The sequence below is a fragment of the Scylla paramamosain genome, chromosome 12 (assembly GCF_035594125.1).
Source record: "Scylla paramamosain isolate STU-SP2022 chromosome 12, ASM3559412v1, whole genome shotgun sequence".
Taxonomy (NCBI): domain Eukaryota; kingdom Metazoa; phylum Arthropoda; class Malacostraca; order Decapoda; family Portunidae; genus Scylla; species Scylla paramamosain.
Genome location: NC_087162.1, coordinates 28,263,469 through 28,290,150, shown reverse-complemented (window position 1 = coordinate 28,290,150; position 26,682 = coordinate 28,263,469). Strand labels below are relative to the sequence as shown.

The 26,682-nt window shown below is 44.4% G+C and overlaps 1 protein-coding gene across 14 annotated transcripts in view; it reads left to right on the top strand.

The window, feature by feature from the left end:
• The window catches only part of LOC135106060 (collagen alpha-1(XVIII) chain-like), a 221,021-nt gene that overhangs the window by 3,285 nt on the left and 191,054 nt on the right, over window positions 1-26,682 (top strand). For all 14 annotated transcript variants that reach the window (XM_064014902.1, XM_064014895.1, XM_064014896.1 and 11 more), the window contains exon 2: window positions 8,544-8,644. In XM_064014902.1, coding sequence (XP_063870972.1) covers window positions 8,544-8,644 — 101 coding nt within the window. The remainder of the gene's footprint in view (window positions 1-8,543; window positions 8,645-26,682) is intronic.

The following is a 26,682-nucleotide window of genomic DNA, read 5'->3' as shown; positions in this document are numbered from 1 at the left end:
CCATGCAACGATCAACTTAAAAAAAAAAAAAAAATCAACGTGGTATTGCTTGAAGTTAATGAAGAGAAACAGAAAACCCTAGTCTGGTGAAAGATTGAGGGTTTAACTGAAATAACGCAGCGGATTACACCTACTAACAAGGCTCTGTCTCGTAATTTACTGCCGGGCCGCATTGATCGAACCCGCGCCGGTGGTGAGTGAAGCGTGCACAAGGACCTGATGTAGAGGCGATGCGAGTACCCACCTTTGTTGTCCTCGAATCAAAGGACGATGGGAGTATAGGTTGACCGCGTCCTGGCTGCCGCGGGGATTATGGTGTTCCTTTATTGTGTTTATCATGCGTTATATTATCCTCTTAATGGTTTTGTGTTAGAGGATTTAATACCACCAATGTGCTTATTTTTCTCTCTATATCTGTACTTTTTTTTTCCTGATCTTTGTTAACGTTTTAATTGATTTCTATCCGTGTCTCCTCATTTTACCGCCACAAGCATGTATTTTGATAGAAGCGTAAGTTTTGGTGTAGGTAAACGTAAAACCACACTGGGCTGGTGCATGATAAACTTAGGTAAGTCAGCCTTTATACCCTCCATTTATGTTTATAGAGGGTAAGAGGAAGAACAGGGATAGGAAGAGAAAGGAGAAGGAGGAGGAGGAGGAGGAGGAGGAGGAGGAGGAGGAGAAGTAGGGTCAAGCGAAGGAAGAGAGACAAGAAAATAACAGGGAGCGAGGAACGAAGAGTGGGGAAAAAATGCACTGGAGGGGAGGAGGACGATAAGAATTAAGAGGAAGTGGGAGGCAAAAAGTGTTCGTGGTTGGTGGCGGCGGTGGAGAAAGTTGAAGGAAATGAGCAAGGTATACAGTGCTTAAGGGAGGGCACGGCATACATGCATCTCCTGTCACTGACCCTTACATCATTCTGAGTCGCTGATGGAACATGACCAAGGCTAAGGCATATAAGAGGGCAGGGAGAGAAAATGGGAGACGACCTGGAGTGTCAGCGTTGGTTGCTGAGGGAGTTACTGCTTACGGTGAGAAAGAGCAGGGTAGTGAAAGGACGGAGTGTTTATGCCAGGCAGCGGTGATAACATCGTAGATAATCCCCATTTCCGAGGCCTTATTTTAGTCTTATCTCCCTCGTACTTTACGGTCTAGAATGTCGTTGTGATATTAAGGGCTAATTAAGTATGTGACTGTGATAATTGACAACTCGCTGGTCAGATTGCAGTCACCCCGGGCGCTACTGAGGGAGCCCCGCCCGACACGACAGTAGTGATGCACGCCAGCCCCTCCTCCCATGCTCATCCACCTGCAAAGCCACACCTGTCAGAGATTAAAAGCTGGTAATTAATCTCATTGTGACAGATTCTGTGAACATAAGCAGAGGTGGACACAATCCCAATCAGCATTAAGACGTTCATTGGGTTTCCTGCGAGCTGCGAAGACCATTGAGATATAGTATACTGAAAATCACCTTAGATTTATTCCTCGCGCCTGTCTGAGCTCACAAGCATCAGCATAAAAGTAATTAAAGTCCTCTGGCAGGATTTAAGCTTCGAAAACTCTTTTAAGTACTTTTTAAGAACACTTCATACAGGGAAGCTACGGAGAAAGCAGATCCGCCTCGGCAAAATAAGACCAGGGATTTATTTGCCTTTTTTTTTCTAGTTAAGCCAGACAGGCAGCATTCCCCGGGCGCTGGCGTGCCGACCCTGGCCAGAGCAGGGGAAGAGAGGATAAGCAGGAAACGTTTGACTCTATGTTCACTTAGAAGATATTTATGTTCAGGTACACACACACACACACACACACACACACACACACACACACACACACACACACACACACACACACACACACACACACACACACAGAGACGTTGCTATACAAAGCCTACATAGAAAATTAGGTATCTTACTCTCCCAAATGCAGATTGACGAGACGCAAACAGGAAGGTGAAGGAGACAAGCCAGCCTTGTTACTTGTTTACCAACACACATACAAATATACAAACATAGATCCACGTACAGTACATGCAAATGGACTGACTAACTGACTCACTCAACATTATTCAGTGACTCGTGTATAATGCACACGAGTACTTCACATAATGCAGATAGGCAGGCCAGCTGGTAGCCTCATGTAACGTTGTGTACAAGTACTGTCACGCACGTATTCATACCTACAGTACATCAGCACACACACACACACACACACACACACACACACACACACACACACACACACACACACACACACACACACACACACACACACACACACACACACACACACACACACACACACACACACACACACACACACACACACACACACACACAAACAGGACTCCCTCTGTACAATCGTTAGTGCTACATTTGAAAGTTAGTCCATTTTTCATTATTTTCAGTGTCACTTTCCCCCCTCAGTGTCGTAACCATGAAAGCATGTGACGCCCACACCACTCTCACCCCGACCTTGCCCAATCCTCACCTCCCACACGCTACTCTCCCTCCGTAAAGTGATACGTGACACTTCATAATGTAGTCTTCTTATTTTTCGCCTTCACGAGTTTGGGATCTAGTACAAAGAATATTCAAAGGTGCTTTCCTATTTCTTCTACTTTTTTTTTCATCTTCTTTATCTTCTTCTGTTCTTGTTTTCTTCTTGTCCTCCTTTTCTTTTTATTCATCTATATATTTATTTATTAATCTATCTTTTTACTCCTCTTCTCGTTTGATACGTTAGACTTCTGGAGAAAATAACGGAAAGTAATAAACGATATTATGTGTACAAAAAGTGTGTGTGTATGTGTGTGTGTGTGTGTGTGTGTGTGTGTGTGTGTGTGTGTGTGTGTGTGTGTGTGTGTGTGTGTGTGTGTGTGTTAAGCGTGGGCGTGTTCATGACGGTCCCCTTGTGCGCGGCGAGCCTCTGAGTGGGTCATCTGGCGGGTGTAAGTGTTTGCTGGGCGTCCTGAGAGCGACAGATGGAACTTTAGGGCGCACGCTTTCTCTCTCTCTCTCTCTCTCTCTCTCTCTCTCTCTCTCTCTCTCTCTCTCTCTCTCTCTCTCTCTCTCTCTCTCTCTTGTCCAAGTTAGAATTTATTCCTGCATCTGACAGCCTCGCCCGCACACTGGAGTAATTATAGAGTTAGTGTGACCTAAGACGGTAAATGGTTGAACTCAAAATGTCATGTACAGCGTGTTCGGATGTGTTGTTAAGGAGGATGCTTGAAAGTAGAGCCATCGGAAGAATATAAAGCTGCATTGTATCCAGTCTTAAATTTCACCAATAATATAATCAGGCATGTAATCATGAAAATAAATTTGTTATCGCTTGTTGCGTGTATGTTAAAGTCTTCATGTCTCCCTCACATTCCGCTATTTATATCAGAAAGGATCAAGAAGTGACACGGGGCTGAACCGCACGTCACTGTAGCCTCTCGGGTACGAAGGTCCACTCGTCAGGCAAGCAAATGTACAGAACGATGCCTTATTTCACTGGCCTCGTGGAGGTTACCGGACCTCCTGGGGGAGGCCACCATGGCGGACCGACACCCAAACATCCAATTAAAGAATTGAAGAGAAGGAGACTCAGAAGGAGAAGGCCCCTCGCGTCTGACCAATATGGCCAGAGCAACATTTACTCACATCAGCGTCTACTTAGCGAATATCTAGTACCGCTAATGAAAGGCAAGGTTGAGGGAACACCAACGGAGCTAAACAGTTAACCCCGGCAAGTTACCTGCTGGGAGTCTGTGTATCTAGGAAATCTGAGAGTTGAATTGTTAATGTAGAATCAGATGTGTGGCCCATGTGTGAGAAAGTGAGAGGTGAGGCGCTGAGGGCGAGGAGGGGCGACGCCGCCAGACACACCCTGTTTATTACAGGGTCGTCTCAGGCCCGGCGGGCACCTCTCCGTTCGACTTCTTTATGAGTGTTATATTTTCGCTCTCTGGGCGGAGCTGTTGCCAGTCTTTTGGACGGACAGGCGATCCTCGTGGGGTGGAAAGGAGGGGAGGAACGTGAGGCTCAGAGTATCATTTCCTGTTACTTGATGTCGAGGTTAGTGGAATCTACTCTTGCCCTGCATTAAATAACGAAAGACTAGAAGCTGTCACCCTTCAGTCATGAGGATCTACGAGACCAGTGTCGCCTTTCCTGCATGCCATGAGTGTGCTTTTACCAGAGCACTTACTTTGTGTGTTAGCAAGGTAGGCAGTCTGTGGATCTCAGTCCACTTATAAGTATTTTATGAACTAATCTTCCGAGAAGAGTGGCGAAGTGTAAACACAGGATGATACATTGACCAGAAGTTTAAGTCCACAACCTGAGCTCAGCCACCATTGTAGTAGTTATGACTGGTCTCGCCTTAACACAGGTTTAGAGGTTGTCAAGTGATGGGCGGCGGTGGTCGACATGGTCACCGGCGAGGGTCTTTATATGGGTTTCCTTGGCGGGGCTTTCGTTGCCGGAGATTTCTCATAACTCAGACTTTCCTACACTGTTATTTAGTTGATGAAAATTATACATCATGCCCAATTTTTTTTCTTTACATATCCTTTTTTATGTTAGCGTTCAAGTACTGTAATAAAGAAGCGAACAGACAAAAAGAAAATAAGGAACAAAGGTAAAATGAGTGAATACGTAGACAATATTTTTTAGTTTACAGACAGGGAGGTGAAGCTCGCAAGATATCGAAGTTTACCGGAAAACGTTCCCAAAGACATCATGTTTTTGGAGCAGGATATTGGCAGGATTTTTCGAGCGGAAACCAGACCGGTGATGAGGCCTGGGTTGTTGAAGGAATCGAAATTAAGGTGCCGCCCTAGGAGTTTGAATACTGTCAGAGCAAGGGAACGAAAGTTTAAAGGAGTTACTCAGAGAGAGAGAGAGAGAGAGAGAGAGAGAGAGAGAGAGAGAGAGAGAGAGAGAGAGAGAGAGAGAGAGAGAGAGAGAGAAAGGACACAGACAAATAGAAACGAGACTCTAAAATTGAAAGAAAAACATCGCCAGAGTTCAGACAATTGAATAAGAACGAATGTCAGAGTGAGGGAGGGAAGTGGAGAAGTGCCATCAGTGAGATGCGACTTCCAGCATGAAAAGAAGGAACAATAAATGCTACTGTACTGATAACTGGAAGACTGGTGGTTCTGAGTAAATGTGTAAAGGAGCGAGGACGAGAGGGACTGCTTTCTTTGGGGGTGACTGTGGACTGCAGGAGATTGTTGCCTACCAGGAACCAGGAAAGTAGATGGAGAGAGATCAGGTGCCAAGGCTAGAAACCTCACCAGCTGCTACTCATAATTAAAGTGTGTGTGTGTGTGTGTGTGTGTGTGTGTGTGTGTGTGTGTGTGTGTGTGTGTGTGTGTGTGTGTATGTGAATATTATAAGGAAGCTGCTGTAAGTTTATGTGGTTGTAAAGGGCTGTAAATCTTAGAAGAGCTTATTATTTTTATGAAGCTTTATGTTATTGCAAATGTCTGAATTAAACTGTTATTATTATATGCGGCTTTATGCGGCTACAAATGTCTTAGGGAAACTGGTGCTATTTTATGTGGCTTTATATTGGTGAGCATATCTTAAGAAAAAAAAATTGTGTTGTTTCATGTAACTTTACTTAACACCTGCACACTATTATCCGCAAATTACCGTAAACTTAATTTTTCCGACTTACATTCTACACATATTCTTTCATTGGGTGCCATTAATAGAAAACCTACAGTTAGAAGCTTTCCATAATCACCGGCATTTGATTTCTTAAGATGTTACGTCGCTCGCTAATTCGAAACACTATGCTTGGTTTCTTAAAGTAATACATATCCAGTCACTCTTAAAGAAACCCTCTCTTCTGAAGGCTGGTGGGCGCAGGTGGTACGCATCAGTGTCTCGAGGGTTGATTTAGTTACAGTGACGTAACGTTGAGCACCACTTTTTTCACTGGTTTCTCCTCTTGCTGTCAAAACTCTCACCCTCTCCTCTCATTCCTGCCATAACTGATCCGTCCTTCATGTCTAATTGTTGGTGTGTGTGTGTGTGTGTGTGTGTGTGTGTGTGTGTGTGTGTGTGTGTGTGTGTGTGTGTGTGTGTGTGTGTGTGTGTGTGAGGAAATGTAACTAAAACGGTACTTTTTATGAATGTGCTTCCTTGTGAAAAGGTTGACGTGCAGTGATAGCGTGTGGCTGACGGTCGACACGAGGTCCTGATGCGTGTTTGTGGCTGAATCCCTTTGCCTAAGCCGTGTTTGATTGGTGAGTGGTGAGTAAAGCTTGATGGTGCCAGGGGAAAAATCGTAATGGACGGGACCGGTTCGGAGTGGTGGGTGTCATATGGGGGCAGGGATTGAGGCTGCAATGATGTGCAATGTGATGGCGGGTCAGGAGTGATGGGGCACGCTCGGGTTAATGGTTGTGGCAGCTTGCGCAGGACTAAACTCCGTAAGCTCGTTTTATCTTAGTCTGATAATATAAAAGCATTTCATTGTAAGTTGCCAAGACGCCACGGTTCAGTGGAGACGCAGCCTTAACGCTTAAATGAAAGACAGAAGGAAGGGAAACAACTATTGATTAAATAAAATAAAAAGACTTTTTTCTCTACCTATTTAAGAGTTATTTTTATTTTGCGGTATACACTGTAGCTTGGCTTCACCCAGCTCTGACGTAGAAACTCGCTTTGTTTCTATTTCTGAAGATGGAGTAACTTACAAACTTTTCTTGAACACGGAAAGAAAATCTCGTTTCTGTGGCACTGACATATTGTTGCAAGATTGGCGATCTACTTGCCTCTGCAGTGCACGTCTCCGAAAGTCGCTCGGTATTTCCCTTTTCTACGAAACTGGCAGATGATTCCTTATGAGAATTGCTAAATAAATATTTTTTTTTCTTTCTCTATAAGATAACAACAAAAAGGGCCGAAAAATACGTATAATTCTTGTTTTTTTATTTATTAATTTTTTTAGTACAAGTAATACACGATATTATCAGTGACGTTCTTAGGCCATCTCTCTTTGTGGTACTTTGGATTTGGCTGTGCGTGAAGGAAGACTGCAGAACTGGCGGTGTGGGCAAAGGTGCGGTGGTGTAAGGAGTGAGGACAACCTGGAAGAGGAAAACACAAACGTATCGAAGAAATGATACAGCCATGTTGTTCTTTGGATTGAGTCCTGCGAGACCATACGAGTGCGGGACCTTTGTAAGTGTTCAGTGGTGCGAACAGAGCGCCGTGAGAAACCTGCGACATGCTCAAACACCCGTGGAGGGAGAGAAACTATTGGATTGAAACTCGAAAAAAAAAGAGCAAACCAGTCTGAAGCTTTTATTTTACCTTGTCTCAAATATAAAATAAGAAATTGAAAACTTAACCTGTGATATTTTATAGAGGACATACTTAAGACAGCAAAAAGAACGACCTCGACTCTTTTTTCTCAGGTCTTCAAAATATGTAAGCAATACTGGAAATAAATACTTTTTGAGAATTTCCCTCTGTTTCGGCATTATTTTCAAAGCATAATTTTCATACTTGCTTTATCTTGGCTTTGAGTTGAAGGTCAAAGGCGTTCTTTCTTGCACGCTATATTTGTCTTACTCTTTCATGTCTTACTGAATCTCACGGTAATCGCCAATTACTTAGGAACGCCAAAGAGGAAACTTTCGGGTAACTTTCGTTTTTGATAATTGGTAGTAAGAGGAATTTGCGACGAGAAGCACGATCCTTAGACCAGATGGAATGTGTAATGGAGAGAAATATTGTGTAGTTGAGCAGTAGTTAACAAATTTTAACTCTCTCTCTCTCTCTCTCTCTCTCTCTCTCTCTCTCTCTCTCTCTCTCTCTCTCTCTCTCTCTCTCTCTCTCTCTCAAACTAAGATCCTTCATACACAATTATCACTAGCTATAAACAAATGACTAATATTTACTTATTTCTATTTTTTACATAACTGACGAATTTGATCAATATCACATCTTCGAGTCACGCTATATAGATTTTCCATGCAGTTTATTTCCTCCGAAGGATTGAGTGCGGCGTTGTATTTCCCCCAACACCTCTTCCCTCGCGGTGAGGCAAGAGGGAGTGAAGGAGGGAAGCCCGCCAGCCTTTCAATATCACTTCCCCCACACCCTCCGGAATAGACCATTTCTTGTGTATATTCGATAGTCAGCAGTGATATCAGTCTTCCGTGGTATTCGATACGCAACTCGGGCTTTATGTAACTGGTGTGTGTGTGTGTGTGTGTGTGTGTGTGTGTGTGTGTGAGAGAGAGAGAGAGAAATAATGAAATTGGCTACAAATTAAATAGGTGAATGGATAGATGTGGGGATAGTTAGATAGATAGATAGATAGATAGATAGATAAATGAATAGATAGTTAGACAAATAGACATATAAACAAATACGAGTAAATCAGTAGAAAAAAAAAATATATATATAGACAAACCGCTAACCCTCGCAGCCATAGCAGGTTCCGACAGAAGAACAACCAAACCTTCACGATCTACACACATACCATTAACACCACCGTAATAGTTTGCCTCTTGTCCTCCCTTACAGCGTGCTGGCGGCCATGCTTGGTGTGCTCATGATGGGTGTGCTCTCCCCTAACGCCACGGCCTCCATCTTCCCCGCCGTTAACACCGCAGCATCCAGCAAAGGTAAAGTCAACACTAAGCCTTTTATTGAGCAGACGGGAACTTTGTGGTAGAAGGTCAGGCTATCGTACTCGGCCGACCAGTGTGATATGGACTTCTCTTTGTTGTTCCAGAGAGAGAGAGGGAGAGAGAGAGGGGAGGGAGAGAGAGAGAGGGGGCGGGATATGAAAGCTGATCAGAGCTACATGAAAAGTGATTAATGTAGATGAAATTAAACTGATCCCCAATTGTACCGGGTCTGCATTTCGCCCAGTCTGACAAAGGATGCGATGAAAGACTATTCAAAGTTAGCTTGCCTGTACCTATTGTCTTCCATAATAAGGTAACTGCACTGAGCCCCAGAATGAAAACGATACCGACTGGTTATAATAGACCGTGTTTGTGTGTGTGTGTGTATATGTGTGTGTGTGTGTGTGTGTGTGTGTGTGTGTGTGTGTGTGTGTGTGTGTGTGTGTGTGTGTGTGTGTGTGTGTGTGTAGTTTCGCTTGGAGACCAAAAAAAAGTCATGTTAAAAAATAAAAGTATTGATTAAATTTATGGCTTTTACAACAACAAACAAGTTAAATCGAAACAAAACTAAATCTATCAACTTCGCAATTATGAACATCCTCGAAAAACAATCGAGTATTCTCGGATCTTACACTAATACACAAAATGAATCGAGCGAAAATTACTAGTCTATTTATAATCATGAACATCCTTGCACTGTACTACGAGTCAGTCTGTCCCCTCCATTCGCTACCCTTGACACCGAGGCTACAGAAAGTAAACACGGGCAGAGCTAATGGCCGGGCACCCCTCAGCTCCCTAGCGGTGTTGACGGGGAAAGAGCGAATAGCAGCAGCAGTAGATACCCACGCCGCCAGAGGAAGTGGAGTGAAACTGGGTTAGCATACACAGTGGAGAAGCGATGAAGTGAGAGAGAGAGAGAGAGAGAGAGAGAGAGAGAGAGAGAGAGAGAGAGAGAGAGAGAGAGAGAGAGAGAGAATGTTCATATTTATGGGAGTCTGTTTGTTTTTCTTTTTTTCTTTTGCTGTAAGAATAATATAACACACACACACACACACACACACACACACACACACACACACACACACACACACACACACACACACACACACACACACACACACACACACACACACACACACACACACACACCCCAGACAACTATCATCAACTATTATGAGTAACACGTCACACTAATAAGAGTTACGGGCCAGTAAGTCCATCCTCTCTTCTATCTATCGTCTGTTCTACCCACATATCAAGTCTCTCTCTTTCATTTTATTCGTTCATTATTTTAGCGAAGTTTTCGTAGTGGAATTCGTATTGAATCTTAACACGAAGCTCCCTGTTCCTCATTTCGTACATTAAATTTTATGAGCAACCGGTTTGCTTTTATTAACTTAGGAGATTTGTTAATACTGTATCCACAACTCATGCATAAAGAGTCTGTGGTTATGTGAAGCAAGTACGTACGAGCTTAAGATAAAACGTGACTTTCATAAATAAAGAAAACACGTATTTTCTTGTACTTCTTGAGGGTGATCGAAATTTGAAAAAAAGTCTCATTCATTCATAATAAAAGGAGAAAAGTTGGGACGAGTAATCTTAGACTACTTACAGTCTGTACATAGGTAAGGTAACTAGACCAACAAATATACTACGCGACGAAAACAGAGAGAGAAAAAAGAAAAAAGAATTTAAACACTGAAGCAAAAATTCAGAACTGACAGAGAAGATGGATGGATGGATGGACTGAACAGATGAATGGATGTTTAGTTTGTACAAGAGCCTCCGCCCTCCTCCCCCTCTTTGGCTGACGAGCGGCGCAGAGGTGGTGGCGTGAGGCCCATGCAATGTGTTTCCCACTCGCCTAAATGTGTATGGATCTAATTGATTCAAATGTAAGGTCATGCGCTCCCTGCCCATAAATTATAGTCCCGTGATTTATGCCTCATTCTTGTTTCGTGTGTGGGTGTGTGTGGCATAAACCCTTGCGTTAATTTTCATCATGAATAAGGGACATTAGTCATCTTAAAGCCTTTCTCTGCTAGATAGTTACATTTATCTATAACTTGTAACACATTAATTTTTTTGTACTGAAGCCTTTTGAATAGTTATGTATCTCACAAAAAAATTAATTAGCCCTCTGTTTTTTTTTTTTTCTTCATCTCTATGGAAGCCATTTATACTCTGGAATGTTTTTTTTCCTGTTTCTGTATTTCTTCCTGTCTGCGACTTAAACTGTTTCGAAAAAGGAGTATCAAGACACCTCAGGAACTAAACTGGCTTCTCTCTCTCCCTTTCTTTCTCTCTCACGGTTCTCCTATTTCTATTCTCTCTTATGAAGCAGTACTCGAGTGGGTTTTTAAATTCACTTTTTTAACCTTGACCGACCGACCTCATGTATTGAAAAGGAAAAATAGTGTTGTGAATGACGGCTGGAGTTAAAAGGGTAATGAATATAGATTAGTAACCATCATGATCATCACCAATATCACCAGCGCCAGTACCACGACAGTCACCACCACAATCACTGGCACAATCACCTTCACCACCATTTCCTGGATCTCTGTAATCGGCGCTGTAATTTCACGACTCACTAACTTTGGAATCGACGCCACACTCGAGCCTCGGGCGGTGAGGGATACATCACCCGTGCTAGTCACTGATAAGATGAGATGTGTGTGTGTGTGTGTGTGTGTGTGTGTGTGTGTGTGTGTGTGTGTGTGTGTGTGTGTGTGTGTGTGTGTGTGTGTGTGTGTGCCTGTGTATGTGTCTGAGTGTGTGTGTGTGTGTGTGTGTGTTATGGTAAACAGCTGAACTAAACTCGTATGGTTTCGTTTCCGTATCTATATTTGTCCAGTTCTTCGTTAAGTTCTATTCATTTAGTTTATTATTCTCTCTCTCTCTCTCTCTCTCTCTCTCTCTCTCTCTCTCTCTCTCTCTCTCTCTCTCTCTCTCTCTCTCTCCTCTCTCTCTCTCTCTCTCTCTCTCTCTCTCTCCTCTCTCTCTATGTGTGTGTGTGTGTGTGTGTGTGTGTGTGTGTGTGTGTGTGTGTGTGTGTGTGTGTGTGTGTGTGTGTGTGTGTGTGTGTGTGTGTGTGTGTGTGTGTGTATGTATGTGTGTGTATGTGTATGTTTGTGTGTCGGAGTAACGAATGTGGCGCCCGTTCATATATCACCATCAAGTAGCAGGTGATTACATTCATGGCGGCTGCTCGAGTTTCCGTGTGTGGGGAGCGAGATAACACCTGCCGGGCCGCCGCGGAGCCCAGGTAGCGGCGGCATCACTGTCGAAGGCGGGGATGAGGTCCTTTGAGACGTGGCCGATGAAGTAATTAACGTTCCAGGGGTGACGCTGCTTCCTTGGCTAGAGGGAACGAGGTGGGGAAGGAGGCAGGGAAGGGCCACACACGTTCATCCCTCTCTCTATCCCTTCCTTCCTCTTCCTTTCTTCCTTCGTCTACCGCCTTCTCTTTCTCTGCTCTATTCATCCACCTTCTCCCCGTTCGTCTTATCTCCTCTGCTGGTTGTATATGTTTCAATTTAAGGCGTATCTTAAATACTATATTGATCGTAAATATTATGCTTTAATTAATTCCCTGATAGCATCCTTCAGTCATATTAATTTCCTCGTAGAATATCCTGCTGCGATGATATTTCTCTCGGCACAATATAGCGACACGTTGATAATGTTTTCATGGAATACTTTATACATATTCCTTCCGCTGTCTGCAGTTAGTAAAGACTGCTTCCAGTACGACCGTCTAATTCCGACCCGCATTCCAGATCTCTTACAGCGGCGGAAAGGAAATGGCTCCAGAGTAAAAGTAAAAGTCACAAGAGTTTCTGAAGTTACTTTGCGGAAAAAATCTGTCTTGACTCTTGCGGAAAAAAAAAAAAAAAAGGTAGGAATGAGAGCGTCGGGGAGTATGCAGAAGCAGGTGTGTCTCATGCGTGTTGGCGGCTGAGGGGAAGAATATATAATGTTCTCTACTCCTTGCTGGGGAAATGAGTGTGTCTGTGGTGAAGTGTATCCGACTTTCTTTTTTTTTTCATTTTTATTTTTTTTATATACTTTTGGCCATAGTAAAAGTGCAGTGTGCGATTGGGCGACTGTGGTGTGGGTGCTTGCAGTTAGTGGAGTGTCTCGGAGGTGCTTTGGGGCCTGAGCTAATGCAGGAAAATTAATGAGGAGAAAGTTGTCTGGTGTTGTCATTTGGACGATTGTATGAGGGAAAGGAGGAAAGATTAGAGAGAGAGAGAGAGAGAGAGAGAGAGAGAGAGAGAGAGAGAGAGAGAGAGAGAGAGAGAGAGAGAGAGAGAGAGAGTGTTTGTGTCTTTGCCGACGTCTCTCTGTCTGTCTGTTTCCGTGGATATTTGTTTCAATGTATCACAGTCTGTCGTCCCTTTTGTTTGTCTCTTCTGTCTGTCTGTTGGCTTTCGTCTTGTTGTCTTTTGGTGTTTGTATGCCTGTGTCAGTCTGTCAAGGTCTGTTTGTTTGTTCGATGTGTTCCTGTGTACCTAAGTCTGTGTTTGTGCCACTGTCAGTATCTGGATTGTTATCGAGTTAGGCAGCAAGACTCATGAGACTTGACAGTGGACACACATGGCGGGTTTAGAAGCGTTCCCCGACAGGTGCCGCCAGCTGTCACAATACTCGCCCTTGTGTTTGTTTTATTTTTTACTCGCTGACTGTGCCGGCATCGTCCCATCCTCTTCACGTGTGTGTGTGTGTGTGTGTGTGTGTGTGTGTGTGTGTGTGTGTGTGTGTGTGTGTGCTGACAGACTAAAGGAAGCTAAATTCTAGAGTCAGCTTGCAAGAGAAAGGAGTTTATGCGTATGGCGTGCAAATGTTTTCTCGCTAACTTGCTCTTCGCTGAGAGTTTCATGATGATGCAAGAGTGCGGGAGTCACTTAACACATTCAAACTTTACCATCGCCGACTTGCTTTGTTTATTTTGCTGTTAGCACGTTTTGCCTCACTCAAGACTTCCTCATAATGGCCATGAGGGAGAGTGTTAAGTTGTTTACTCACCCGGGTGTCATCAGCGGGTATCGACTGCTCGTACAACCTCGCGCGCATTGCCTAGAGCCTCGCAGGGACAATAAAAACAACAGCTGCAGGAGGGTAAAGATAGTTGACAGCTCAAGGACGGACATTCGTCGCTTACATATTAGACACTTAGTAGAGCTGCTACTCGTAAGTTCCCAATCTGCACACTTCGTTCACATTTCGGAAAATGACCTAAAGCATGAGTGTCTGCGCTTTATCACTACTGCCTGAGGAAACCCGGGGGCTTCTTTCATGAACTAATCTCGTAAGGAAATTAAGTAAAGCAAAAGAATAAAAGAACGTAGGAGGCAATGACTCTTTCAAACGCACAGGGAAGGTTAAAAAAGGGGATATGATCTCTCGCCCTCCACTTGGGTAATAGAGTAGAGGGAAGGGGACCCTCACATTCCTCCCTCTAGGTCGTGCTCAGTCATGCTACCCGTGGGAGGGAAGCTCGTCACGCCCCAGACGCTGTAAAAAGCCAACACTATCAGACGCAGGAGGCGGAGCATCTAACCCTGACTGCTATTTATGCCAGAGGTGTAAGTGATGCCGTTAAATCTCTGATGGGAAGTTCTCAAGTGCTGGCAAGACGAACCAGACGCTTCTCACGGTTGCATGAGTAAACAACATCACTCAAGACACTGCAGTATTTTTTTCACCCTCTACTTAACGTACAGCGGGTGGAGTTCCTGCGTGAGATTGTCGCGGAGTGAGGAATAGCGGGTATCATTTTCCTTTAATTATATCCATGAATTACTGGTTCGCATACGGAATTCCTGTTTCCCTTTCCACTCTAGAAATGGAAAATTTTATCTACAACCAGTTCGAGGCTCGTCGGCGAGAGCTATTGATCTGTGAACGACGGTCCCCCGAGGCAGCCCAGTGACCCACACACGCCGCCACTGAGGATAACATTTTTCTCCTCAACACTGTTTTACGAGAGGACAGTCGGAGCCGCGGTTTTGGCTTACAGTAACGAGGTTGTCAAAGTGATGTACGGGACAGCTAACCTACACGAGAGGATCTGTCGCCCTGAGGCTCGACCCTTAGACGTGAAGGTGAAGCTTTTTGTATGTGTATGTGTGTATGTGTATGTGCATCACATTCTTTTGTTATAGCGAGGCACTTCGGGGTGTGAGTCAGGTTGAGCGAATTCAAGTAGTTATGTAGCTGTAATAACAGAGGTGTCACATAATTTCAGAGTACTTTTTGTTTGAAATTTCATGGAAATGTAAGGGAAATGGAAGTCTGCGTGACCCTCGATGCGTGTGGCTGGCTAACTAGAAGAATATTTTGTGTGTGATTGCAGCACCGTTTCTCAAGAATGCGTGACTAACAGATTTTATGACTTGCACCGAAACTGTTCAGAATTCTTGGCTGTATATAACCTTTTCGAGATTGAACCGCGGACCACTACTGACTGTATGACTAAAGATGACATCACCAAGACCCGGTTTGCTTTATGGCTTTCCATGCATTCAGGTCGGCACAGCAGTCCTTTGTAACCCGTGTACCGCTGGCCCGGCTGGACTGCAGTGATCACTCCTGCCTCCTGCCTTTATTGCTCCTTGGGAATTCCACCAGTGTAAGAGTAGCAATGAAAAATCTATACGTCCGCCATGCAATAACTAACACAGACCAACAACTTGACCTCGGACGAGTCTCAGGAGTACGACCCTTGAGAGTGATAACGTTCCTCTCTCTCTCTCTCTTCCTCCCTCTCTCCGTCCACCAGTGCCGTCACCAACATACTACCGGACCAACACAGCCGCCTCAGGGGTCACGCCATTGCCCTCTCGATCATAAAGTAACATTCCAGTGAGGTCAGCACCTGGACGTCTGTGGAGGTAGTTCCTAGGGACGCGCGAGAGGAAGGTAGTGGAGGGCGGAACCCTTTTTGGAGGTCATAAAGGCTTCCAGCAGAGCGAGTGACGGCGCCCTTGGATAGAAGAAAGAGGTGGAGAATCAGGGAAATAGACGAGGTGTTCCTGTAGGAGGAGGGATAGAGTAAAACCTACGCCCAGAATAAAAATCAAGACTGAAGCGTATGGATGTGCGGAGAGTGAACGTAGACCAGAATGGGAGGCTCTATGTTCTTTTGCGAGGTACAAATAGAAGAATAAACTTAAAAATGTACCTGGCAGAGGGATGAAAGCCAGGTATCCCAGAATGTGCGGAATGACGGGCATGAAAACAGAGGGTAAGATACCATGAGAGGCGAGGAGGGGAAGGGAGGCTATGGAGCGGCTTGTGGCGGTCACGTGGAAGGTAGTGGGGCAGAGAGAGGTTGGTTGTGCAAGGATTGTTGACGATCCCCCGAGACAACCGTTACGACGGCCCGTGAGAGAGAGAGAGAGAGAGAGAGAGAGAGAGAGAGAGAGAGAGAGAGAGAGAGAGAGAGAGAGAGAGAGAGAGAGAGTTGATGAATAGATACACAAGCATGCATTCACGTACCGAGTCTCTAGCTGAAAGACTGAGCGCGCGAGCGCATACGCACGCACGCATGCACACACGCACGCGCGCGCACACACGCACACACAAACACACACAAACACACACACACACACACACACACACACACACACACACACACACACACACACACACACACACACACACACACACACACACACACACACACACACACACACACACACACACACTACGACTGCTGCGGATATAATTCACTTTCCAGACAATTTGGTCGTGAAAGACTGGACATGAAACGTGATTAGCCTGTCCACTGTTTCCACCCACTGCCACCCACCACAGACATGCCACCTCTTGCGTGTTACCGCCACCCGCGTCTTGTCCCTGACCGTGTGAAGCTCCGCTGCTCCGCGCCTCTGGTAATATGGACAGGAGGACTGTAATCGCTTCCCGAACCCCTTCCTCGACCACCTGCTGCTGCTTGTCATAAGTTACTGTCGAGCGCATGGAAATTGTATGGGCGGATATTGTCGTATGTAAATTGATCCGTAAATTACATTGAGAGCATTATGGTGAGGTGAATTACCGTGACGCATTGGATATGTTTATCTGTTATCCCTTCCCGACGGGCGTGTTTAATATTCGAGGACAGCGACTTCCATTGGTTCTTGTGAGCGATGACAGCGAAGTGATGAAAAGTTTAGTGAGGGCGTGAGAGATTGTGGCTCATGGTTATTTCATCACGTTTAACACTTCACTTAAAATGGAAGGTGTGAATGTGCTACGGTGAGACGAACCAGCTACGTTGTTGCTCGCAGACTACCACATTCTCTTTTATGGTGTGATTAAATGCTACATAAATTACAAATGAAGACGTACAATGTTTTTTGTGCTTAAACACTTTGGCCTGTATTCTCAAACGCATCGGCCGATCAAAAGGACTAGTCTTAAATGGTATGGAAGTGATTAGTCAGGTTTTCATGAGTTCTCTTTCATCATTTGTGATACAGAATCCTTGTTAAACTTTCACTAGAGTCATAAAAAGAATCTTTCAAAATCTCAGTAACTTTGGTTAGAACCTATTAAAAGCATTGGAGATAAAACTCCGAGGCGCTTGAGCCTACGGACTTGCTCAACGAGGTTGCCTAGCTGGGGAGTCTGCCTCTCTCACGGGGGCGGCGCCTTGCCGGAGGAGGGGGGGGTCGGGTATTGGTCGGCCCGCGTAGTGACAGGATTATGTACGGTGTTTGTCCTGCCACGTTATTGGTTTCGGGTGTTAACTTCCTCGCTTATTGGCAGCGACGGCTGCTGCCTCAAACTTTTCAGCAGAGTTAACGAATCGGTTTCTTTTCCGTGAAGCGCTCTGCCTCGAGGACCTCTCAGTCTTCACAGCCTTGGGTTCTTGAGAGTCCTGGTGTTTGACCGCCTCATATTTAGGACCACCATGATCCTTACCTGTCCTGTGCAGGTATTCGGTGAGAGGTGAATCGATACCTTGCGGTTTAGGGTTGTACCGCCTCTCGTGACTTATATGTAGCTGACTTGTATAGGGTCCTGCGGTTAGATTACCAAAGTGTTACGCTGGAGTAGGAGACCTGTAATTTCTGGCTGCGGCGCTGTCCCGCGTCCTGCATGATTCACCTCCGAGGAGCCTGTGTGGCGGCGAGGGACAGGAGGCCAACACGTGCCTCGCATGAAAAGAGTCCCGTGAGGAAATTGTTGGTCCTCATTATGTAATAAAGGGGGGGCGTCGCAACGCAAGGGGCGTAAAGTACAACTAACGTCGTGATTATAAGACAAAACACGTGTAAGGTAGCGGGAAAAGCGGAGCTTGGGTCGTGGTGGTGGTGGTGGTGGTGGTAGTGAGCTGCTCCACCCCGCTAATCTTGTTTTGTTTAGTGCGTGATAACAAGCGAATTAGAGAGGATTTCAGAGCGCCTCTGCAGCCTCTCCAAGGGATTTTCATTTTTCTCGAAGAAAATAAGTTTGTATCATCCAGGGTAAAGTTTAATTAGTGTTTAGGAGTCGGGGTCAAAACTGAATATGAAGTATAGTTACAAAATTCCATCAAGTTTTACAGAAAGGCGGTAATTAAGCTTCTTGTGTAAGGCCTCGTAAAGGCTGGCGCTGCTGCCCTTGAAAGCTGCAGCGGAAGGTCAAGTCTGGAGTCGAGGATCGTGACGCATGTAAAACCGCGATAGATCCTCAGTTTTGTTGCTTCATTTATTGTGTACGCTATTGGCTCTACAAATTAAACTAATAATTTTATTTTTTGAATAAGCAGTCAAATTACACTGCTACACTACTCGAGAATTCGGTAAGACTCGTTCTTGTAAGGTTCTTGTAGAAGCCTGGAGTTGCCCATCACGCAGGAGCAACTGGTCTGGAATAGAGTGCAGCCGTATGGAGCGATGCTGACCGGATATTGCACGTGTAGCAGGAGTAGGATGGAGAGCGGGTGGTCAGGAAGGCGATCCTTCCCCCCTTCTCCTTCACCAAATCTGCAGTGATGAGTCAATGAGAGGTCTGTGAAGTTATCGGTCATCGAACGAAGAAATGGAAACACTTAGTGGTCGGAATGTTAACATGCTCTATGAAGTCTCCTTCTGAGATGCATTAATCTGAAAGAAATTAATGAGATTGATATTGACACTTGGAATATCACTGATCTTGACTTGGCGCAACAAGGCTTGTCTTGGAACGTAAACACTGCCAGCGTATAGGGAAGGTGTTACTGTCTCACAGAAGTGTGGTGACGGACGCACCCTCGTCGCAGCACACGCCCCGCCGCCAGCCGCGCGTGACTCAGGTCAATTAAGTGAGAGTGGCATGAGGAAGTAGCAGCGGGCGAACGGGTGGGTTGGCACTGGTGCTCACCACACGTGTGGGGCGGCGAAGGGACCCCAGGCGAGCTGGCGTCAGGGTTACGTACATAGAAAATTGTAGGGCCTTGTTATTAGGTGCGCAATATATGTTTTTGTAAAATTAGTTGGGCATTTATTAACACCCACATCATCACACAGCAAAAGCATATAACAAACGAATCCAAAGACGAATTTTAGTGTCAGAATCCACAAATAGGTAACAGGAAATTGCTTGCCTTATTTTGTCTTTGGAGGTGAGTCATGTGGGAGTGGCAAGGCTGGCGTGTTGAGCTTTTGGCAAAACATGTGGTGTCTCAAATACATGGAGTCCGTCTTCACACCCAAATGAACGTTCATTTTACTTCAGTCACTAGTTTTTATTTTTATTTTTTATTTTCCCGACAACTCAACACAAACCGCACCATGACGAGCCACTAATACAAATCAGCATTAAAGACCCAAAGACTTTCTCATTGTCTTTGTACCTAGACGGAAGGATTGTCACTACGATGTTATTAATAAAAAAAAAAAAAAAACAGTTAGCAGAGAATGTTATTATTATTACCATCATCATTATCTTTCTTCTTCTTCTTTTCTTCCTCTTTTCTTTTTAGTCTGCTTCTCCCTTTCTTCTTCCCACACATCCTTGCGAATCTTTCCCCTGCTCACCTCACGTCCATACACGCACCTACATCCTTTGTGCCCCATCGCGTATAATAAGCTGCCACGCGGCGGCCCACCTCACTGTTTACGGAGGAATCCTGACTTATTTAAGGGATGAAGGCAGCGAGGTCGGCCCCCCGCGCTGATACCTCTGACGTAATGTGAAAATACGAGGCTGAAAGCACCGCCAGGTCATCTCGTGTGGTTATTATGGAAAAAAGTGATGTCTTTAAAAAATGAAAGAAAAATGCAAGTTGCTTTCCCTCGCTCAGGTGCAGGGGTTAGTCAGCGTTTTGGAGGAAAAGTTCCTGCCCAGTGAATCTTCTTGTTTGATTTATTCTCTTCATCAAATATCTCTTTTTATTCAGCAGTGCGATGACAGACATTGGCAGGAGAGAGGGTTGAGAAAGGGGGAGAGGCGGTTGTGTGCAGGGGATGGGTACCGCGAGGGAGGAAAAGATGGGGAGCAAAGAACCATGAAAGGCGGTGAGTGAGGGGAGTAGGGGCGTGATGAAACGCGAGGCTCGAGAAGGGTTACTGGGAAGGGTGGAAGGGAGTGAGGAGAGGGATTGTGGCGGCTGTGAAGGGCAGGGTGGAGTGACGGGACGGGTTACGATGATCAGTAAGGCAGGGGAAGTGTTCTGTAAGGCTCGTGGTGGGATGGGATGAGCGGCATGGAGTGAGAAGACAGGTTATGGTGAAATGAGGTGAGGAGGGTGACTGCGTTGGTCTGTGGGGCAAGGACGGAGGTCTGTAATGGTCGTGGTGGGCTAGGAAGAAAGAGATGGAGTGGAAAGATGGGTTATGGTAAGCTGCAGTGAGAGGAGTGACTGCGTTGGTCTGTGGGGCAAGAAAGGAGGTCTGTGAGGGGCGGGGTAGCGTGCATACGTGAGGTTGAGTTTACGTTTGGGTGTTTCAGGTGATGGATGTCTTGCGTGTATGTATCTAGTCGTCCGTCCCCGCTCCACCCAGACCACCCTCGAGGACAACGACTGTCTACATAAACAACAACAGCTGTTTGTGTCTCGACGCTTGTTCCCTGTCTCAAGAATACCAGTACATGTTTTACTTCTTTTTTGTGCTGGACGGAAATACACTTGAGAAATTCTTAATTACGGTGGTGTGATTTATTCTCTGTGTGTGTGTGTGTGTGTGTGTGTGTGTGTGTGTGTGTGTGTGTGTGTGTGTGTGTGTGTGTGTGTGTGTGTGTGTGTGTGTGTGTTGTTATTGTTGCTGTTGTTGTGTGAAAGTGTTATCATCATTATTATTATGGCCATCATCAGCGATGGCTCTTTAAAATTCTAATATTTTCCCGTGTTTTATAAGAAACTCAAGGGAAACTCAGCTCAAAATATAATCGCGTATAATTTACGTGTACAATATGATACTCAGAAAGCCTTCCCCCTTTTAATTAGTCTCTCTCTCTCTCTCTCTCTCTCTCTCTCTCTCTCTCTCTCTCTCTCTCTCTCTCTCTCTCTCTCTCTCTCTCTCTCTCTCCATTCCTTTACCTCCTTATCCACTCCTTACCTTCCTGTGTCCCCTTTCTCCGTATGGTCGCCTGAGCAGTGATTCACCACCAATATGTGACATCTTGAATTCCTCTCCTTCATAAAAGTGGATTATATTTGCATACTTACGACCAATCTGTGTCACTCGGCAAACTTTGGTCGGAATATTAATCCAGAAGGGCCATTTACTCCACCAATAGGGAAGAGAACGACAAAGAAAGACGGCAGTGAGAATGATGAATGAGTGTAGCAAAAGGAGGAAGAGAGAAGTGCAGTAAGAACTAGGGATGTGGGGAGATCAAAGGAAAGCAGAAGGGATCGGCTAGGGGGAAATTTTTAGGTGAAGGTGTGAGTGGCTGAAGGTGAGGGAGGCAGGAAGGCATTGAAATATAAACTAGTAAAGACACACAAATGTAAAGTGTGAAAGAGAACAAAAACAAGAGCAAGAAATATAGAACAAAAAAGAAAAACAAGTGTCTTATCTTTTCTGTGTGTGAAGGGAGTAAGGTAAAGGTGTCAATTACAAATGGAGATGAGAGTGGTGGAAGAAACCGGAAGGGCAAAGTATGAAAGAAAAGAAAGGAAGAATATTGGGTGCCTTATCTTTTCTGGGTGTGAAGCGTGTTAGGTAAAGATAACATGGAATGGTAGGAAAACATTGAAGTTTAAAACACTGGAAAATAAGAAGATATTCAGTGTAAAAGAGGACAAAAGAGTATCGATAAGTTATATTTTCTGCGTGTGAAGGAAGTAAAGGTGTGAATAACGAATGAAGATGAAGGTGGTGGAAAGGTAGTGAAGTAGAATAATAGGAAACATGAGGTGTAAAGCATGAACGAAGACGAAAGAAGAATATTAACGAGTGTTTTATTTTTTTTTTTGGCATAAGAAAATTACATGGCTTACGAATGAAGTGAAAGAAGTTGTGCTTGTAATGGCGGCGGGTGAGGAAGACGCAACAGACGAGCTAGTTGTAAAAAGTTGATACGCTGTGACGATCATAACGGAAGCAGCGGAAGGAAATAATTTTATCTTTTTCTGCGTCTGAAGGTAGTAGGATGAAGCTGTATGGTAAATAATGGTAAAAAAAAAAAAAAATGCTGCAGAAGACTAGTAACAAATCGGAAGTGTAAAGTTTAAGAGAAGACGATTAAAAAAAAAAAAATCGGAAGGCAGCCGAACGAAGTAACTATCTTTTCTGCGTTTGAAGGGAGTATAATAGATGTGTGAGTAGCAAATAAAGATACAAATTTGTGAAAGGGTACTGAAGTGGACTAGTATCAACCCGGAAGGACAAAGCTTGAAAGAAGACGACAAAAAAAAAAAAAAGTATCAGGGAGTTCATAAATTTCGTGCGTGTGTCTCCAACATGTCTAGAATGGCTTTGCAGTGTCACCTGACGAGGAATTCTTACTTTGGTTCAACAGGAAGACAAATGTTCTCGTGCAGTTCTACTTACTTTGCAGAGCTTGCCTTGTCGTGTGCTTGAGTCGTGACTTTCTCGCCTTCGCTGGGTAATGAGTCACTTTCAGCTCGCCTCGACCACCTGCTGCCATCCCTCACCTGCACCTCACTGATCCGTCCTAACTCACCTCGAGATAATGATATGTATTTGTGGTGCGCAGGACTTGATATTAAGCTTCAATAGACCTGCGAAAAAAAAAAAAAAAAATGAAAGGAAGAAATGTAAAATCGATTTTTCTGACGAATTCAAATAAAGACGTCCTCAAAAAGATTCGTGTAGGGATTTCCCCCTCTTTTTTTTTAACTGTAGCTTTAAAATTTGGTTTCCCGTGTTCTTCTTATGAACCACATCCCATTTCATCGAAAAATACTTATCGAACCTTTCCTGAAAAGCATTTCACACCAGAAAGAACATAGTTTGCAAGGACGCCAGATATTCAATTTACAATATACAATTTCATGATGGACTTTTGATGTAATTTTATGCCTGGAAGCTTCGTTTTTCAACCTTACATCGCATTTGACAAATACTAGGTCACCTGTTTGAGCTACCTCCCTGGCGGGCCTCGAGGTAAGTCAAGGAAAAACGTTGGCTGGGTAGGAATAGAAAGAATGTGAGTGGCTGCCACGGCGAAGAAACAATAAGAGAAATGCGAGTGTGCCGAGGTTGTAGGAGTGCTGAGGTCTGCCGAGAATGAAGAAATCCATTTTTTTCCAACATTCCATCACACTCACTACCCAACTATTACGCCCTCTCTCTCTCTCTCTCTCTCTCTCTCTCTCTCTCTCTCTCTCTCTCTCTCTCTCTCTCTCTCTCTCTCTCTCTCTCTCTCTCTCTCTCTCGGTTACCCACTATCCTCCTCCACTGTCTTAAAAATCCTTTCTTTTTCTCCTTTCTTTTGCACCTCGCTCGAGTCCAAACGGCACTTGGCATGATTCAGGAAGAACCCTTGAGAGGGATAAGGAGGGACGTGAATGAAAAAGGTCACGTCATCTCCCCTCATTGTCCCTCGCCCCGTCACGTCTAATTCCCGGGTGGACAAAGGACATCATCTCCCTGGGACTGACGTGTGGGTAAATGATCTGTTGATGGGGGCGTCTTAGTTCTGTCCATGTGGCGCGACTGAGGTCTGGGTACAAGAGAGGCTGACTAGTAATGTTGCGTGTGACGGAGGAAGGAGGGGAGGGAAAGGTGGACTCTCTGTTGGTTTTCTTCATTAAAACTGAAAGTGAAACGCACCAAACTGAGCATGATAAGTGGATGTTTTATGATCGTATTTCTAGTGTAATTTAGTCGGGAATCCGCTCCAGGAGTCAGGCGAGGAAATTATGGACTGTACATTACTGCTAGTCTGGCGTCAGTGTTTTGTTGGCATTAAGTGGAAAGAGAAAAAAAAAATATCTCTGTGGAACAAAGTGTACGATGTGAATAAATTTTCCGTAACTCTCTGTATTTGTCCGCCTGTTAGTCTTCAGTTACAAGTGTAATTATATTTTTTTGGGGGGCTTTTCTTTCTTTCCTTTTTCTTCTTGTTTCATTTTCTACTAAGAAATTGCTTCCTTCGGTTTCGCTGGTTAAAAAAAAAAAAAAATGTTTTGTGAAATTACTTAATGTCACAGTAATATGAAGAAACGTTTTTGCTTTTCGCAGTAAACATTTTCTAAAGAATTCACGTTAATAGTTTACTAAATATCTAGTTCTGATTTCTTTAAATAGATAAAAATGCTTACAATTGTAGGAACGGAGGATGAAAGTTTTACGAGAAACTTCATGCATTAAGCAGGATTGCCTTTATTATGTCCGTGGGGCAGAGAAGTTATAATATGACTCGTGACTTTTGTTAAAAACGCTAAGTTATCTGAGGAAGGGTGTGACCAGGCCAGTGAGTTTTGTATTAGTGCCTTGGACGAAAGAGATTGTACAGTCATGAACACCAGTCTTCTTAGATACACTGTCTGATACTCTGATGAGGTTCTTTATGATTGTCAGCAGATGAGGGGACCTAAAATTGAAGGAAAATGAGTAACACAGTGGAGGTGAGTGCAGGTTGTTCGACTTCTGATGAGTACTGTACGAGGAGCACGATGGCACATGTCTTGTATTGTGCTGAGTGCTGGAGATGTCCATGGCGTTGTTACTGAGGCCACGGAAAAATGTCTTGTGGGTTGTGTTTGTTGTGCTATTGGCCAGGAGAGTGATGTCGGGGGCGGAAGAGATCGTGTCGAGGGCGGATAGGTTGTGCTAGGGACGCTGGGCATTACAAGGTCTTGGTACTGAGGGTTGGGGCCTCCCTTCCACCCGTCGCCGTACCTGTCGCGTCACCGCCGGAAATATATTTGTTTGGTAACGCCCCTTTACTTCAGCGTTAACAACGAGTTCATTGACTCATTAAATCAACGCATTTACTTTTACTTAATATTTCAGTATGTAAGTTTCTTCGTGTTCCGAATTTAACTTAAATTTCAAAATGGTGTAAAATCTCACACGCTTGTCTTTCACACCTCACTGACCGTTAAGTATCGCTGGCTAGAATAACATTTTATGCTAAATATCTTCTGGAAAGCGTAACAAATAGTCAGTCTAGTTTCTTTTTCCTGCAAATAAATTTTTTTTTTATATACATGAAGGAAAAAGTAAGGGTGCTTAATTTAGCATGTAAAATCAATCCCAGCTCTTTCAAACCCATCATCTCGGTTCTGGCGGAGGTGCGTGTGCTTATCACTGCGCTGTATTGTATTGCACACGCTCGACCTCGCCGGCCCCTTGCTGCTCACCATTGCAGGTGCTCAAAATTGAACTGTATAGTCTCCTGCCACTGGACTGTGATTGACGTGTCTCCGCAAAAGTGAAAGACCAAATCCATTAGGCCTCATCTCTACCACAACATATTTTTCAGGGAAGAGACTGCAATATTTCTGGAATGGCTGGCTCTTTTTCCCTCGCTGTAGAGGTATTTCCGTAAATCTCTTTTCGCAATTTTGAAAAGGTGTTGCTATGCCACAATTCTGCATCACTGGTTTTCGGTTATTTTCAGCGTCAGTCTGAACACCTTCCCATCACGCTGTTGTCCCTCGATTGGCGGGATTCCCTTAAGGTGTACCTCCTTTATTTGTCAGAAAGTTCCAAGGTTAATGTTCATTTCATCAACTTATTTCAATTGATATAATGTTTCTACAGAGTACTCCGTCACTTTTCACTTCCACTTCCACTGCCGGTTCCCTTGTGCGTAGCTGCTCCCCACGACTACAGCGGAGGCGACCACTTGTTGTTCCGACGTGATGGACGGTGACGTTAATGTGTGTGTGTGGTCAGTGGGCGAGTCGCACCCTTGTGTCCCAGCCAGTTCGTATTTCGTGACTACTGGAGAGGCTTGTCATGTTACCTGGAACTTTATACTCTGCACCTGAAATCCAATGTGATTAAATCTTAAAGTTTTATTGTCTGACGATTCCAGTGAATACAGCGACATTTCCAAGCCTTGTTTCTTCTTTAATATCCAACTGCCTCTGGCTTACTGTCTCGTTTATTTACTTTTACATTATGCTCGTATCTTCGCTCGCGTGCGGCAAGCTGTGTGTTCACGAGCACACGAGGCTGATGTGGACAAATGACATGTTTAATTAAAGTGATGCTCCGTGCGTGAGCTTCATGGTGCTCACCGTGCTTACCTGGATGCAAGGCACACACACAGTCATGGCTGCTGCTAATGGGAAACGCGCAGGTATTTTAAAGCAACGCAGCAGAGTTGGCGGTAAGCCTCTGCGTCCCGGAGCTTGGCACGACAGCACTCCAGCCAGTCCTCCTTATTAGGCATGATTAACTTTTGTCTCTTTGGAATTGCCTGATTGTTGTGCCTTTTGAAGCGTGTGTGAAATAGTAAATAAGTGCTTTGTCTGGACACAACATGGTCCTCTCATGCAGCTCTCTCACTCCGACACACTCTTAGATAGACATAAATAAAAAAAAATTGTTACTGCTCATTGTCCATAAAAAAAAATTGATATTCCACTTCATTTATAAAGATTGCATTGTGCCCTTTCTTGT